Source organism: Ixodes scapularis, unplaced genomic scaffold (assembly GCF_016920785.2).
Source record: "Ixodes scapularis isolate PalLabHiFi unplaced genomic scaffold, ASM1692078v2 PGA_scaffold3__209_contigs__length_174095766, whole genome shotgun sequence".
NCBI classification, from domain to species: Eukaryota; Metazoa; Arthropoda; class Arachnida; order Ixodida; family Ixodidae; genus Ixodes; species Ixodes scapularis.
In genome coordinates, this window is record NW_024609868.1 from 42,718,933 (window position 1) to 42,735,326 (window position 16,394).

General features: G+C 45.5%; 1 protein-coding gene and 1 non-coding gene across 3 annotated transcripts in view; both read right to left on the reverse strand.

Moving 5' to 3' along the window:
- The window catches only part of LOC8033634 (ATP-dependent RNA helicase A), a 37,708-nt gene that overhangs the window by 17,383 nt on the left and 3,931 nt on the right, over window positions 1–16,394 (reverse strand). For both annotated transcript variants that reach the window (XM_029993059.3, XM_042292413.1), the window contains 16 exons: window positions 15,688–15,734; window positions 14,548–14,684; window positions 14,314–14,409; window positions 14,004–14,168; window positions 11,549–11,626; window positions 11,344–11,463; window positions 10,012–10,083; window positions 9,727–9,868; window positions 8,807–8,889; window positions 8,520–8,676; window positions 7,600–7,706; window positions 7,403–7,501; window positions 6,315–6,524; window positions 4,512–4,585; window positions 1,663–1,815; window positions 987–1,147 (listed from right to left, as the gene is read on the reverse strand). In XM_029993059.3, the coding sequence (XP_029848919.2) occupies window positions 987–1,147; window positions 1,663–1,815; window positions 4,512–4,585; window positions 6,315–6,524; window positions 7,403–7,501; window positions 7,600–7,706; window positions 8,520–8,676; window positions 8,807–8,889; window positions 9,727–9,868; window positions 10,012–10,083; window positions 11,344–11,463; window positions 11,549–11,626; window positions 14,004–14,168; window positions 14,314–14,409; window positions 14,548–14,684; window positions 15,688–15,734 (1,901 nt within the window). The remainder of the gene's footprint in view (window positions 1–986; window positions 1,148–1,662; window positions 1,816–4,511; window positions 4,586–6,314; window positions 6,525–7,402; window positions 7,502–7,599; window positions 7,707–8,519; window positions 8,677–8,806; window positions 8,890–9,726; window positions 9,869–10,011; window positions 10,084–11,343; window positions 11,464–11,548; window positions 11,627–14,003; window positions 14,169–14,313; window positions 14,410–14,547; window positions 14,685–15,687; window positions 15,735–16,394) is intronic.
- Window positions 9,113–9,196, reverse strand: Trnaf-aaa. Its single transcript has one exon. It is a non-coding gene; the product is annotated as a tRNA-Phe (tRNA).

A 16,394-nucleotide genomic window follows, 5' to 3' on the forward strand; every position in this document is an offset into this window, starting at 1 on the left:
GCAGTAGACAATCGTTGCAGGTGATACCACAGCTTCGCTGACCAACCACCTTCACAACGTGGATTGGAGCCCATACTTTTTTTTTATTTTAGTTTTAAGACAATTATTGGTGCTTAAGACAACTTAAAGGGCAACTCCGGCCAAAACTCAATATGAAATAAATTACTGGTATCGCTGTAATGACACAAAATACGACCCCAGCCAAAACATTACGTCCGTGGGACGCTGCATTCTCAACTAATGCCGATAATAAAAATGCGACCTGCCGCGAGCCGCTGCTCCTTAGCGGGTGGCCAGCGGGCTGCCGATCGCTAAAGCAACATTGGGCCGTGACGTCAGTATCGTTCTCATTTTTTCCTCCGGCTAGCGCAACAGAAGTAGGTGCCGCTCTGCCTGCATACTCGTTGAACGAGAACGATCCAGACGTCACGGTCACATAGCAGCTGATTTCCAGTGTTGCCGAAGCCTCGAGCAGCTAGTTTCAGTTTTGTTGGCCGCGCCCCAAACAAAACTTTGAGGCGTCGATATCTTTAAAACTACGCACAATAACGAGAAAAAAATAATACCTTGCCATTCAGGGATGCTGACTGCACTAAAACAGTCATAATCCCAAAATCAAAAGTATGGACCGGAGTTGCCCTTTAAGTTGAGTATGATCAGGACACAGCTATTCACTTATAATAGTATGAACAAGTGCTGAGTTGCGAGCGGCACAGCAACAGTCGGTTGTTACGTTTGATCTTGTATTCATCGCTCGCCAGCAGATTCACCCAGGACCAGACTTGTACAGTATGCGGTGCAAGTGGTCAGACTAGTACTAGTAATCAATTACTTCTGGTGGCAATTTTGTAATTGTTCAGTATCTTTCCATGAAACAATCACATAAGCAAAATCTACTGGCCAACCAGTGGTTCTGCCACATGCTCATCATTTTGCTTGTTAAAACCAACCAGGGGTCAGGTGGACAAAACAATAGGAAAACAAACCTCTGAGAAGGACCTCCGACTCAATCACTGCATCCAGGGGTGGAGGCTCCAGTGCCTTGGCGAGGAACTTGCTGATGTCGCCCAGGCGCAGAAGCTTGATGGCCAGAGCCAGTTCGTGAAGGGGGGTTCTGAAGATCTCCGGAGTGGTGTAGTTGTCCAGCCTTCAAAACACAGCAAAAAAGAGCTTTCTCAGTCACCTAGAGCTTGCAAGTCAATAATCAAATGCTCTCCCTCTTTTGGAAAACAGCTTAGTAATAAGGATGTCAAAACATTCAACATAATCCAATAGTAATATGTAGTCTCCAAAGAGCTCACTACAATACAAATGTTATTCAATCAAGTGGATGACAAAATACTATCCATCTCCTACAGAGGCAGTTTTAGTCCTCCGCTAGACAAACCCATATCAGTGGCAAAGCGTTGGAATGTCGTAACTTCTTTCTTGTAAAAGTTACCAGCAGTAACCTTTAAAATAAACGGATGGTTTGGTTACTTTACACTGCAATTGTTTTATGGAATGAGCCACTCATTTTTAAATGCATGGCATGAAGCAAATAGGAGTGGCACACGTTTTACTTTTCTCACCAGCCAAGTGCAGACCCCATACCTCAGCCCAATGTTAAAAGCTCCTTTAGGATCAACAAAGCAGTCAAGTTTCAGAAAGCTTTTCTCTCACTTTTCATAGCGTGCCCTGCTACACAGGTGGTAGCAGTGCCCTGGCCTGACGCGTCCTGCGCGACCACGCCGTTGTTCCAGGTTCGTCTTGGATGCAAATACCGTGGCGTAGTTGGTCATGTTGTTGTGGGACGTGAACAGCTTCATCTTGGCCCTACACAGAAAGGGTAAGGAAAAAATTGGCTGCATGTTTGGTAAATCTGCCACACGTGCGGTAGCTTTATAGGGTCGGGGGTGTTCTTAGTTTGGGTGGTGCCTAGGGCAAGTGACTCTTAGTCTTTCTGTGCCTGGGGTGGGTGGTGCTCTTAATTCAGGTGGTGCCTCGGGCAGGGTTTTGTATGGAAGCAGATTACGTCACACCATTGTCTCTTTGTGATGCTGCACGCGCTTCCCTTCAGTACCACCAGGATACAAAGCCTTTGTGCTGAATTTTCTGGGCCACAAAGAGGGGAAGCGTGCTTTCCTGCCCTTTCCACTCCTCGTTTTGAAAGCTCTTTCTACCCCACCTGTTTTTGCTCCTCTTTTTCTTGCCCTTTCCACCCCTCTGCGCTCTGTGCGCTTTCTCACACCACCTGCTTGTGCTCCTCCCATTCCTCCATGCTGGGTCCGAAGCTTGGTCAACAGTGCACTCGGCTTCCACGGCATTTTTTCAGGATCGTTTAGCGGTTACAAACTGTCCGACCTACATATTTCGAGCTTATGTGGCTCCTGAGGTTGGTTGGCCCTATAAAGCTGCCATTCTAAAAACATAATTGATAACATATATCAGTAACTTGCCCCTTCATAAGTTTGAGAGGCTTGTTCTTTTGTTTCTTTTGTAGTGTGGAAAACTCATTTTATTCTTAAGGAAGGAAAAGATTCTGAATTTGAGCCAAAAACACCATATAAAAATGAAGTGAAGTCACCTCAAATTTTGGTATGGAAAATTGATGGTTACTTTACCCAGCAGTTTATAGTTTTCAAGTAAATTTTCCTTAGGTGAATTTTATGAATATTGGCATCTGGTCGATCAACTTTTAGTCCTCCACAAACATATGCACTGCAGTCCATCCATAACAGACCACTGTTCTGACAAAGGACAAAACTTTTAACTTTAAGTGGGGCGTGCATCCACAAATCTTGGGCAAAAAATTACAAAAAACTGGAAAACCTGTATATAGCGTAAAATCCAGTAAGAACACCCACCCAAAATAAAGAGATAAATGGTGAAAAACACGGGGTGGGCTATCTTTGAGGATGTGGCAGAAAACCTAAGAAAAATTAGTGGTAAACACGGGGGCACCCGCTACAAACCACGTGACACGGGAACTGATGCTGCAGATCGCGGACACGGCAAATTCACGTTTCACAATGCAATAAACACGCGGGAATTCGCTACCAACTCCTGTGTCACTGGAACAGATACTGCAGGTTGCGGGCGAAGCAGATTCGCTTTTCATGGTGCATTGGACCAGCAGAATCTCGCCGAGAACTTGCATCTCACTGGAACGGATACTGCAGATCGCGGAAGCAGCATATTCAAGTTTCGCGGTGCAATATGCAAGTGGGAACCCGCTAAAAATTTGCCTGTCACGGGAACTGACATCGTGCGCGCAAATCGCGGACAGAGAAGTGGGAATCTGCTACAAATATGTCGCAAGAACAAATACGACAAGTCGCGGACTCAGCATATTCACATCTCACGCTGCAATGCACACGCAGTAACAACTCGCGTGTTAAGGGAACCGATATCATGCGCGCAGATTGCAGACAAAAACGCGGGAACCCGCCACAAACTCGCTTGTCAGACGTATTGGTACGGCAGATCTCGCGGTTGATGCAATGTCCGTCAGACATTGCGTGACATCTGATGGGAATCGGGAGGTGGGCGATGTTTTGAAATTTTTATGTTACGGATATTTAGCCAAAAATCCGTGGACACCTAAGCACTTCTGACGAGTTGTGAATGCAAAAGCATGAATGTCGTTCTTCCGCTCCCTTAGTTTGTCTGCGGCGTACTGGCGTGGACAGCCACATTTCGCTACTGCCGAGGTAGCAGCCGACGGCCGAGCGCGCTCTCGTGAAGTGGCCATGCCGTGCTGAGCTCAGCCGTGCAGCCTCTCCGAAGTTTGCCCGTGCAGGCTCTGCGGCCAGCTTCTCCCTCTTACTGGCGGCCGGGCCGCCATGAAGAGGGCTTCTTTGGTGGCGTTCCCTGGAACTACGCTGCGCGAGAGCCAATGGGAGCCTCGTTCCTTGAAACTATGATGCGCGCCAGCCAATGGGAGCCTATCCATTAGATTTCTGCTAGCAGATTTCTGCTAGTACGACAGGCTTCGCTCCATTGGGACACGGGAAGGCTTCAAAAGCATATGATGTCGGTTCACTCTACGGGACAGTTAATTTAATCTTTCACATTAAAAAATGGGATGGGTAATCTCTCGGGGGAGGGCGTCTTTACGGGATTTTGCGGTAGCTAGTATGCCTCTTCGGGGCAAGATGTGACCCTAATCAGATTGTGACTATGTCTAAAGAGCTTTCTCAATGAGAAACCATACACTAAGAACTTGAAAAAATGCTGCAATAACTGGATTGTTATACCTAGAGAGTATACCTGGAGCCTTTACAGCAATAAGCACTATGATGAAGAAATAAGAAGTCAATGTAAGTGGACTGTTAAATGAAAACCCTTTGTTATAGAGTATTACTGTTACTCTGACCACAGTGTTAACCTGTGGTTTGTAAGTGCAGTGTTACTCTATAAAAAAAAACACACTTGAAAAACTTTGGAGCACATTATAAATGCGTTGCACTGCACAAAATAAATAAACCCAAGCCAGATGCAATGATAAGAAAAGGGTGCAGAGAACTCACTTGCATGAGTCGATGACATAGACAACGTCATTGATGGTGATGCTCGTTTCTGCAATGTTGGTCGAAAGAATAACCTGGAACAGAAAAGATGTTATAACATCACAATGCAGCTATAAACAATGCACATATTTAATGGGACTTTGAGGAAAAGAAATGTGTATCACTGACCAGACATATACAATACCTAATAATGTTTATGAAAATGTTTGCCAGGCCTTAGGAAAACGATTTCGTTCAGAACGTTAGTACAGCTTGCTGTATACTACAGGAGACATTAGGGAATATTCTAGAAAGTGGTGTTTGATTAATAAAAAATCTATAAAATGGAAAGCAAGAAAGCTTATCTGTGGATATATTATCGCATGAAGAAACTAAAAGAAATAAAGCCAGAAAAGCATTTGCCAATAAACTTTTTGTTAATTCTTAATATTCATGGCATTAACTAAAAAAAAAAAAATCTAAATGTTAGTTTTCTTTAGATTGCAGGATCAGTGGTTCTAAGAAAAAATTATTCCAATCTTTTCTAACCTAGGACGAATGACGAAAGGGGCTTATCGTTTACATTCACTCAGCACAATGAATCACTTATGCTGTGCTTCTCCATTCTAAGTGAAACCAATCCAAGTGCGTACGTCGTGTTAGAAAATGCTCAGGTTTGGGTCTTCTCACAAGAAGAGGAGGCAGTGGTTCTTGCTGAAGCTACGATTTGAGGCCAAAACACACTCTGAATTTCACCAAAAATAAATTCCAAAAACATAAAACCCTATTCAAAAATGAAAACTAAAAAGAAAAGAAAAATAAATTTAAAAAGTAAATACTAGGGCTGGGCGTCGATTAAAACTTTTAACACAATAAATGGTTACCCTTTAATCGATTAATTAATCAACTGATCGGTTCTGTTCACCTCCAGACAAAGTCTAAAAAGTGACAAAACTACACACTTTCCTTTCGACCATACTTCTACTGCTATCAATGCTGCAGTTACATTTGAAACTTGACGCTCACCACTCACAAAAACAAAATACAGGCAAACAATTTTAAAAAAGTAAATATTTTACACTCTTGATGACAGTCGCTCTATCGCTTTACTGTGGAAGACACTTTTCTTTCTCCACAATTTTTCAAACTCCCGTCTGAACCAAACTGATTAACTGGATACAAATATTAATCACAATTAATGCATTAATTGATTAATTAAAATTTAAATCAATCAATCACCCAGCCCTAGTAAATACCAAGAGGGGATGGTTCACACATATCCCAATTTATCATAATGCGTCACGGGGAAGCTAGATTAGCAACCATTTCCAGGCTCGCTTGTTACGAGTACTTTTTCAGTCAAGAGGTTCATTCGAGAAAAAGTCTAAAAAAGCAATCGCGTGAGGGTCAGCAGTGGGACCTATCCACAAGTAGTGATTTGAGGACCAATTTTAATGCAAAATTGCATTCTAACGGAAGCGAACTCGGGTTTTGGGACCGTGTAAAGCTGAGCGTGCGGTGCCGCAAGTGGAAGGCACCAGAAGCAGCCACCCGTCAAAAGCTGCCGAAAACAAAAACAATGTAAAAAGCGAAGAGGTAGGAGAGGAGAAACAGGACGTGCCGGGAACCAAGATCGGACAAAGCGTCGACCGCATTCCTCGTAGAACGCAATCCCGCGCGAGACGGTTCGATCGATGCATCGAAACCCGGCCGCAGATAACCCCCAAAGGGGTCCCGCGAACGCTTCCCGTCGGCAATCGGGCGTGCAATCTTTGCAGAAGAGGGGTTTCCGCGGAAAATGCGGAGCCGCGTCGATCGGCTCACCTTGGTGACGTTATCCCCGACCGGCCTGAAGACCCGGTGTTGCTCCTCACGGGGCACCTGAGAGTGCAAGGGCAGGATGAGGTACTGGGAGGTGCCGAAGGTGGGGTGCTGCTGCAGGTGCCGCATCAGGGCAAAGATCAGGTTCCAGCCGGGCAGGAATATCAGCACGGCCCCCTTCTCCGGCAGCGTCTTGATGTGCAGCAGCAGGGCCTGCGGGTGGCAAGGGGCGCTGCTCGTCGGGAGGCGGACGAACGCTTGGCGCCGCTACGGCGCCCGCAACGCGACTCAGACCGGCGTGTTTACAGCGTCCGGAAACGCGGTACCCCGATTTCCGCCCGACGCCGTCGCAAGAGCGTTGCGCACTTGCGATGTCGTCGGGTTTTGGGACGTCGTTTGTTGACACTTCGGATTCGCTTTCGATGCGGGGGAGGGGAATGGGATGCTGAAGACACCGGTCGGAGATGAGTTCCGGGCATCGTGCCGCCGCAGCTTCCTTCGAATGGTTCAAAGACGGAAGGAATGAGAAATATATGCACGGAAAGCTGGAAGTGGGCGGAGATGCAGAAACGGGGAAGAGATAGCGACCACGTGGAGGTGCACGCAGGTCGCTGTCTCAAGGGCCAAGGACCCGATCGTTAACCCCGAGAGGCCAGGAAGATTCCAAACTCAAAGGCGCCCTGCAAACCCGGCGAGACGTGCGAGCCATGATATGAGAAGACGACGTTCGGACAGAATGTCCCACAAGAGGCGGTTTTGACCGTTGTAACGAAATACGATTTGCCAAAAATAGAGACTTCTAAAATGACATCAATGCTTCTTAGATTTCCGCAAAAGATTGCTATCAATTATAACGAGACCACTCAATAGAGAACTTCGATGGAAATAGAACGTAAAACAATGCTAAAATATCTTGGCAAAATGTAAGATATTCGTTTAAGAAATATCTACAGAAATATTTTCTCGAGAAAAAAAAAACTCTTTAATCTTTTAGCTTCAACTGCTCCACAGGTTATTGTGCATGCCAAGGTTCAGTTCCCCCCAGAAGTGAAGACAGAGAAGTGCAAATGAGCCAGTACGGCAGAGCTCACCTCAATCAGCTCAAAGGAGAGGGTCTTCTCATCGAGCTGAGACATTGCCAGCCGAGTGGACTGCTTGTAGCTGGGATCAATCACCTTGTTCAGGTTCTCCTACAAACAGCACAAGAGCCAATTTGGGACACGTGTGGACAATTACCATCAACACCTTCCCAAACCAGAAATAATTAGCATAAAATCTCGCCACTCACCTCTGGCTCGTCAGTCTCGATGCCTTCGTCCTCGTCCCTCCTGCGTTTCTTCGTGTTTGGTGGAGTCACGAAGTTGACGAGCTCAATGCAGTCCTCCAAAAAGTACTCTGCAAGGTGGTAGTTTGCGAGGGAAACCTAATGATTGAGCACGCGGCCAAATTGAACAGCATCAAATTAGAAAGCACTTTCAATCTTTGTGGCCCTACATAAGAACAATAGGTGGTTTCAGTAGACTGCTCCTCCCTTTTCTCTACGCTGCCTAAAATGAAGATGTGGTTGCCATGCACATGTGCCACTAGCCTTGCCTGTAGAGATCCGGATCTTGTAGCAGGTCGAGGACAGCATTGCGGGAAGTTAGAAACTATCTATGAAAACTTTCTAAAAGTTGAAGGCCGGCAAATCAAGCACTCTTTTGTTCAACTAAACATGCGTCTCCACTTTCTCCACCCTCCCCTACTTGGCGCTTAAATGCTACAGACACAAGAGATTCTCTCCGAAAGAAAATACATTTTTGTTTACACTCAAGGTCATACGACATTACGGAGAGGAGTGGTAAAATAAAATGCAGAGAGCACAATGGCAAAATAAACACTCACTCATGGTTCCACAGAAAACAAAAAGTTAAAAAGAGTATTTCTGAAAGCACTTGGGTCATGAATCGGTTCCATTCTATGGGAGTGCGAGGAATGAATGAGTAAAAAAAAAGTATTTGTATGACACAGAAAAATGCCAACCTTGATTTATCGATCTAAGCCAAAAGAAATAATGACGGGGATTGTTAGTAGGCGATTCCGCAGGGTAGAGTGATGGTGAATTTTTGAAAAAAAGGATAGAAGTGGGAACTTTCACAACAGAGGGGAAATCTAGAAAGAGGATTTTCTTTTTTCTAGCTCCATTTCAGTCAATGCATAAGAGCTCACCCTGAACTGGGTGTGCCCTTCCTTCCACTTCGATAACGGGACAGTTGTCAAAGTAGGCTTGGAAGAGGGTGACGTCGATTGTGGCAGACATGAGGACCACCCGCAGCTGAGGGAAGGCCCGGATCATGTCTCGGATCACTACCATGATGAAGTCGGTCTGTGGGAAGACGAAGGAAACGAGGAATCATCGATACCGGCACGCAGTAATAGTTTTTTTGCTCTGAAACCCAGTTTCTAGTGGCACAGCGAAACACGTTTTCCTTGAAGCAAACGTTGACCAGACTTACATTCACATCCCTCTCGTGAATTTCATCAACAATGACGTGCGAGACTCCTCTCAGGCCTGCCTCCAGCTTTCTCAGAAGAACACCTTGAAATGGAGGGGAAGACGGTGAGCTTGGGTTGCACATTACACTGAACGCTTTGAGCACTGCCATATTAGGGGCGAAGCTCCTTAGGGTCTGGCCTTGTCCGTCCAGCGTCCGTGCTCACATCGATCTTGCTGGTGCCCGTGTTCGTGATTGTGCTCGTCAGCTCACGTGCTCGTGTAGAGCAAAAAACAAAACAAGAAATTATGAAGAAAAAAAAATGTTTGCATAGTCGACAGGATTCAAACCTGTGCGGGGAGACCCCAATGGATTTTTAGTCCATCGCCTTAACCACTCAACCACGACTGCGGGACGAGTAGGGGGCTCTGAGATGTGGTAAACTCAAGAGCTGGGGATGTCATGGATGAAACGTTGCATGTAGCCACTCAACGTCTATACAGGAGAGGGTGCTGAGGTCAAAAGCGTATATAATTGCGCGAGGGCCCTGCAGTCAAATACTCAAATGCGTATATAACCACGTTCCATACCACACATTCTCTTTCTGGCATGAATGAAAACGAACGAAAGGCCTGGCATGCTGCGGCTCAGCGTCTACGCAGACGAGCACCACCAGAGCTTCGCCCCAATCAACATCATTCACGACGTCGAGATGTGGTCATTTTTTTGACAGTAGAAATTAGCAGTACTGCAATGTTAATACATTATAGAGTATTTTGAAAGTGTATTCTTTTCCACCTGTTTCGGCACCAAAGTTGCACCTGTTTTGAGTCCAGGTTACAAGTCTGTGCACAGTAGGGTGCAAAGCCCGGTCACATTTATGTGAGCAAATAAATGCCTAAAGAATTCACGCACAAATGCGAAGAAAGCAGGCAGCTCACCAACGGTGCAGAATAGGATGGAGCCGTAAGGACGCGGGAGCACTGACTCAAACCGCACGCTGTACCCAGCACTCTGACCAAGTTCTTCAGAGCGTTCCTCTGCGATTCGCTCAGCTACGGAGACTGCACTAATTCTCCGTGGCTGAAAGAAAAAAGAAAACAAAAAAAAGCTTATTAGTTTTGGTTTAGATACAATGTGAGCAGAATTTGCAAGATATGCCCAGTGCAGCCACTAGCAGGACAAGGACGGCAGGGATATAGATCAGTATTGGCTGCTCAACTGACCTGAGTCACAACGATGCAACATTCGGCACCAATGCCCTGATTGATGTAAGAGTCGAGGATGTACTGGGGCACCTGAAATGGAATAGAAAGAAACAAAGTCAAGCCCTTGTCTTAGAAACGCTTCAAGCACCGGCAGCCACGGGCTGGCAAAGTCCCACATGCTACCAGAGGAGCCGCAGTTATCCCTTGCCTTGCTAAAGATAAATTGGACATCAGATTCGAAGAAAACTTTAAAACTGCTGTCACCCAAAGATGATGACGACAAACTTGAAAACTTATATCTTTGTAAGCAACCACCTTTATCTAATTGTGGCGTGCGTGACGCCGTTTTAAAATCGATCTGGCCAAAAGAATTGAGAAAAAGGTATCAAAACTAGGTGGCAATCAGTTCATCGAACGTTTCATTGACAGACTGTTTCATTGACACCTCAGATTACCTTTTTACCGAGATAAGCTGCACGAGACTGTCGCTGGGAAGCAGCATGCATGGGTCGGCCAGTTGGGTTAACATATTTGTAATGAGCCGCCGCAGACTGTCCCAGCGAAGTGGCGTGAACGCAGGCGGGGGTGGGTAAATGCGCACTCCAGTGATACACGCGTGACGAAATGTCCCAACAGCGTGCAATTCGCGTAACGAGTGCCGATGAAACAATCGTGTCGACGAAACGTTTGTCCATGAAACGTGTGTCCCTGAAAAGTTGTCCACGAAACGTAATACCACAAAAGGAGTTTCAACGAAATGATAGGGACCCATCAAACTGGCGAAATGCAGGCGAGCGATTGAGCTGGCGTCCTCTGGTGTCAAAAACTCCAATCAGGGGCAGATGACAATTCTAGCCCATCTTTCGTGCGCCACGAGAAGCTTTTAAATGTACGACGAGCCTAAGTCGTCCTTGGCAATGTTGATACAAACTATGGTACAAACTACTACAACGAGCGGGACTTGCCGGTAGGGAAAGGGCTAATGCCGACTGTTTCCACTAAGTCAACTTTATTAGAACTAGGTTGAAAAACTGCCTTTTGAGCCTGCTTTGAAAAAGTGGCTCGATCCGTAGTCGAGAACAGAAGCAGACGCGATCATGAGACCGCCATTTCTCTTGCAGCACCCACTCCGCGAACTCCGCGTGTCGGTTCAGGTCGAGTTGCGCAAGGGCCGGAGGCGCCATCTCGCAGTGGCTATATAAAGTAATTTTCATGTTTTGACTCTCCTCTAAAGGAGGGCGCTGTAATCGCATCCAGTTTGGCCTCGGTGGACGCAGGCGGTCCAGGTTTCAAGGGCGAGTTTCCCAACTGAGTGTTTTAGTAATGCTGCACCAAGTCCTGGTTCCTCACCTGGGTTGTCTTTCCGCAACCTGTGGCCCCTCGGATGATGACGATGGGAGAATGATGGATGGCGTCCAGAATGCTGTCGTAGGAGTTGTACACCGGGAGCTGGTAGCGCTCGTCCAGCATCTGCAGATGGGGTGCGAAAAACGTGGCTTGTGAAAAACTAAAGGGTGCGTCGCAGTCGAGGGAACGAAAACGGAGCCCCACCCACCTTTTTCAGCTTAGCGTCGTGGTCGACCTGCTCATTGTACGAGCTCAGGATGTTCTCGCTGATTTGCGGAAGAGTCAGCTAAACAGAAAACGAAGTTGTGGGTCATTAAAAAAAAAAGCAAAACAAAACTTAAAAAAAAACAAAAAAAACCAATTTGATTTACTGTGAACGACTTAATTTTCGCGAACTTCGCAAATCGCCTACAATTTGCGAAAAATAGGTGCCGCAAAAAATTCCGGTAAAATGTAAAGACACTGGAATCTATATTGAGATCCCACTGAGTCGCGAAAATTAAACCCGCGAAATATTGAGCACGCGAAAAATAAGTCGTTTATAGTATATGCACCACAAAGAGGGCTGCCTTCTGCCATCTGTTGTAATGTACAAGTGATGCAATACAAGCTTAAAATTACTTTTAATAAGCTTACACAATAATGGGGTGATGCTCGCACATTATATGCAATGCCATTCGGATACTATAGAAATTAGAAGTTGAACTTTATATAGGGTTCGATCAGGAAAACAAAATCCGGTTTTTCGGACCACATGAAAAAACACTTCAACTCGCGGATAGCTGCAACTCCGCAAGAATGTGACGTGATCGGTAGTGATAAAATGCAAAAGTTTAAGTGCATGATGCTACCTGGATCAAAATATACTAAAGAGAAACAAAATGTCTCTATGGGCCGATGTCTACCTAAGCCTAAGTTTCACCGAACCGAAATTTTAGATTGTGGGCGCCTGTAGCAATTATGTCAGTGAAAAAACTTTTCAGCATGGAAAAAAAACACCATTGTCTTTTTAAGTGGTTGGTTCTTTTTTTTACCAAAATAAAAGCTACAGGTGCCCACAAACTCAAATTACGGTTTGACGAACATCAGGCTCAGGCGGACATCGGCTCATTAAGAAATTCTGTTATTCTTTTGTATCCTTTGATCCAGGTAACATTACACATTCAAACTTTCTCATTTTATCTCCGCCTCCAGCGTCACATTCTCACGAAGTTTCAGCCTTCTGGCATGCACAGTTTATTTATGAGGGCCAAAAAATAGGATCTTATTTCCTCGATCTATACCGGCAGATTCAGCCTAGGACAGAAATTTGTGCCCAATTAAGTATATAACGACTCCCCTACAGTAGGTACTGACAGCACTAAAAAAGCAGGGAGGTTCTTCTGTTGTCCTGCCCCCAAGCTTACTAGTACCTTCAATAATGCTTCAATGTCTCTCCACCCTTGAGTTTGCACGCACAGCCAAAGCACGACGGAAGGCGACGAGCGCGGGTTGCAGGCCAAGCATTGTAAAGAGACTAGAAGTTATCGCACATGTTACACACGGTAAATGCAAACAGATGACAGATTTCTTGTACTCATTTTTTTAAATAAAAAACTTTCAGCCTTTCCACTCTGGTAAAGAAGGAAGAGCAGCGGAGCTGTAGCTTCTGTTCTTGGCAGTGGCTTTCCAGGCAAGAGATCTGCTCTTTCGAAAGAAAATCTGAAGCGCTCGACGCAATGGAACTTTAGGCGATAGCGGCCTCGCGGCGGTTGCGGAAACATTTGCGCTGCTGCGCACGTCGCTGCTTGTTCCGCTCCCGCTCTTCTTTCTCCGAACAAATGTTGTCGCCATCTATGAGCGGCGGCAGCAACCAGTTGCCTCGTTGCCGGGGCTGGAAAGGTTGCCGCAATTTATGAGCAATGGAGGCACGCAGACAACCGGCAAACATAACACTCTGGACAGCTATCGCCATTTATGAGCGACGGCGGCTACCAGAGCGTCGTGTCTACCGCGGGTGTCAACATTTGTTTGGTACCGGACGTGATCCTGGGGAAACTAGCCCTTAACAGCTCCTCTGTAAAAACACTCCACAGCATACCTGATGTAAAAAGCTCTTCCTCTTACCAACTCCTGAAAGTTAGATTCGGCTTCTTTATTGAATCCTCGCCTAACCTACAGCACCATTCCGAAAATATCCTTTCTTTTTAGGAATAAAAACTAAAAAACAAAACAAAAACACACCTAACGCACACCTTGCTGTAGTGTAACATTTCTGTATTTTTACATCGACTTTCTCGGGCATACTGCCAAGTGTTTGTCGCCCCCCCTATGGCAAACACTTGGCATAATGCCAAGTGTTTGCCAGGCAGCATCCCATGGGCCATGCAACATTCTTAAGTTTTTCGCAGATTGGCACGCAATTTCTGAAAACTCCATACCGTAAGCGGATTCGTTCTCGCGGACTCAATATTTCGAGAATTTCGCGGAGCGAGGATTTTGGGAATATTTCAAGGGCACAATATTTCTAGACTTTTAGCAATGCGCTACGTGTCCGTAAGTACCACGGGGAGACATGCTATTAAGATAAATTTTTCTATAATTCTTGCGAGTTGCAAAGTGCCGGAAATTTAGTTGCTTGCTAAAATTGAGTAGTGCACGGTGTGCATGCCGACTCCATTCACCGTGGCCATGGGACCCTCGTCAATGTTGCACGAAGTCCAGGGGTTCCAGTTGGGTTGTGGGGGCGACCAGGGCACCACCCCGCCGGGCACCGGCTGCGACACCACCTGCTCCCCTTCCAGGTGGCGGGGAACCCTGAGCGAGAACGGCTCCTGCGGCACTTCGCCCTGAAAGGAGCGGGGGAGGGGTGACCAAAGAGAAAAGACGCAAGCATAGACGGTCGTCACTTGCAGTCTCGTAATATAGCTGCACCCATACAGTGCAATCCGCTTGTAAAGATACCGCATATAATGATGATAATGAGAACCAAACCTGGGGAACAGTAACGACTTCAAGGTTGAGTGCATCGATGGTTGCTTGAAGCTCCTCTGCGATTTCCGGTCTCACGGTCACTTCATACGGTTCCAGCTGAATGGAAACAACATGTAGCATGTAATGGTATTCCCAAAACATTGATAATCCAAATTTTCGAAGAGAGACGCATCCATCGCAACATTTCGTCATAATAGATGTTTAATGAGGCATGTCCGAGGTAGTTTTTCCCACCTTGCTCTCGGTCTTCTTCTTGGTGACGCCAGTGTACGCGTCGATGGCGCCCAGGTGAAAGAGCTGGCGCACCAGGGAAAGGGCGCAGGACTTCGAAGCAATCTGCTTGTTCGACCCCTGTTCCCGAGCGTGGACCTCTGTGGAAAACACCCAAAGTTCATAAAGAGAGCGCCCCCAAGTGGCACACTGCTTATGTGCAATAGTAAAGTTGGATATGTTTTATTCATATTTAGAAGGGGTACGACGCGACCGGTTTCATGCCTTGTCGTGAAGGTTTTTTGCCGAGATTTTGAACCTCCCAAGATAGAGCAAGGACTGAAGCAAGATCCTCCATTAAAGGTGGTTAGTATGTGCTTGTAGCCTTGCTTTCTCCGATAGCTCCAAAACCTGATATACTACCCAGTTCGAGTTCTAGCCACCCAAATTTATAACTGACATATAACCTGTTCTAGTAATGCTCCCTGTCCTTTTTTAACCATCCAGTTTCTACAGACAGTAATTTTAATTGGAAATATATATTTACTTAACTTGTAAGCTCAAAATTACAAACGGTCTCCAGATTGATGAGCCTGAGCTGAAAACCAATATAGATTTTTAATGAACAGCTCAAAGCAGATAATCTTGGTTAACTTCCATCTGGGTGGCACAGAGAAGACAACAAAACAAAACATAGATAATTGCAGTGTTCCCTCATATCACAAGAGAGGGTAACAGACCCGCTAGAGTTGACCACATGCTTCCTTTTTCCTACTTATGGGGCTGCTAGCCTCATGAATGCAAGACATATTAAGAAGGTTGTAGATCACAGGTGACTGCAGTAGGTTCTCCACCTGTAATGCGAGCTTTCTGCCTTAAATACCACATCTATCGCGGACACAGCCAAAGCTCGACGGAAGGCAACGAACATGTGCTGGGGGTAGAGCTTCTATAGCCTGTCACCTACTAGCTCTCAAATGTTTTGATGATATCAACACAAAACCTCAATGCAAATAACTTCAAGGCCCCCCAGAATGTGCTCTGCTTTAAAATGCTTTGCTCAAGGGAGCTCACTGCTCAACCTACTGTACACACCTCTAAAACAATGTGTTAGAAAAATTAATATATCAGAAGTCGGACAAAAAGTGTATAGTGGCCACTCACTCATGTTGAGCTTTCGTACGAAGATGGCCATCTCTGCAATGAAACTCCTGATGGATAGAAACAAGACTGTTACAATATTGCCGAAGCAATACACGACACGGTAGAAATCTGCAAATTACTCGAAGACATACTTCACTTGCTTCCATGCATAACAACACACACTTTCCTTTAAACTTAAAAAGCCAGAAGACATTTCAATGTAGTAAAGTTTAAATTAAGTGGCTGGCAGGATCACACAAGAGGTTCTGCTCTACACAACACAACAGAATGAAGACAGGAGTGTGACAACAGATGGAAGTATTATGAATGGCAAAACGGGAGATGAAAAAGGAATCCAACTTTAAACCGATTGATTCAATGATCTAAGAAAGACCAATTAGAACCAATGATGAAATGAATGACAAATCAGGTTTCAAGCTAAACTGATAGGCAAAGACTTCCGACGAGTATAACATTTCCCAAAGAAGGAGATCAATATATGCCTGGCTGCACTACCATAGAGTGGTAAAGCTGCTAAGGCTAGATCTAACAGTACACTACATTCCAAGACATCTGGTGCTTCGTGTCAACGCTTCTCTAATGAAAACAATGCATTCGTCTAGGAGGTATCTTACGTCAATTAATTCCAGTTTGCGTTAGTGTGTTACCAGATGCTTTACTACCACGAGTTAATAGCAACACATAAAAATAGGCTTTCACTTGAAAAT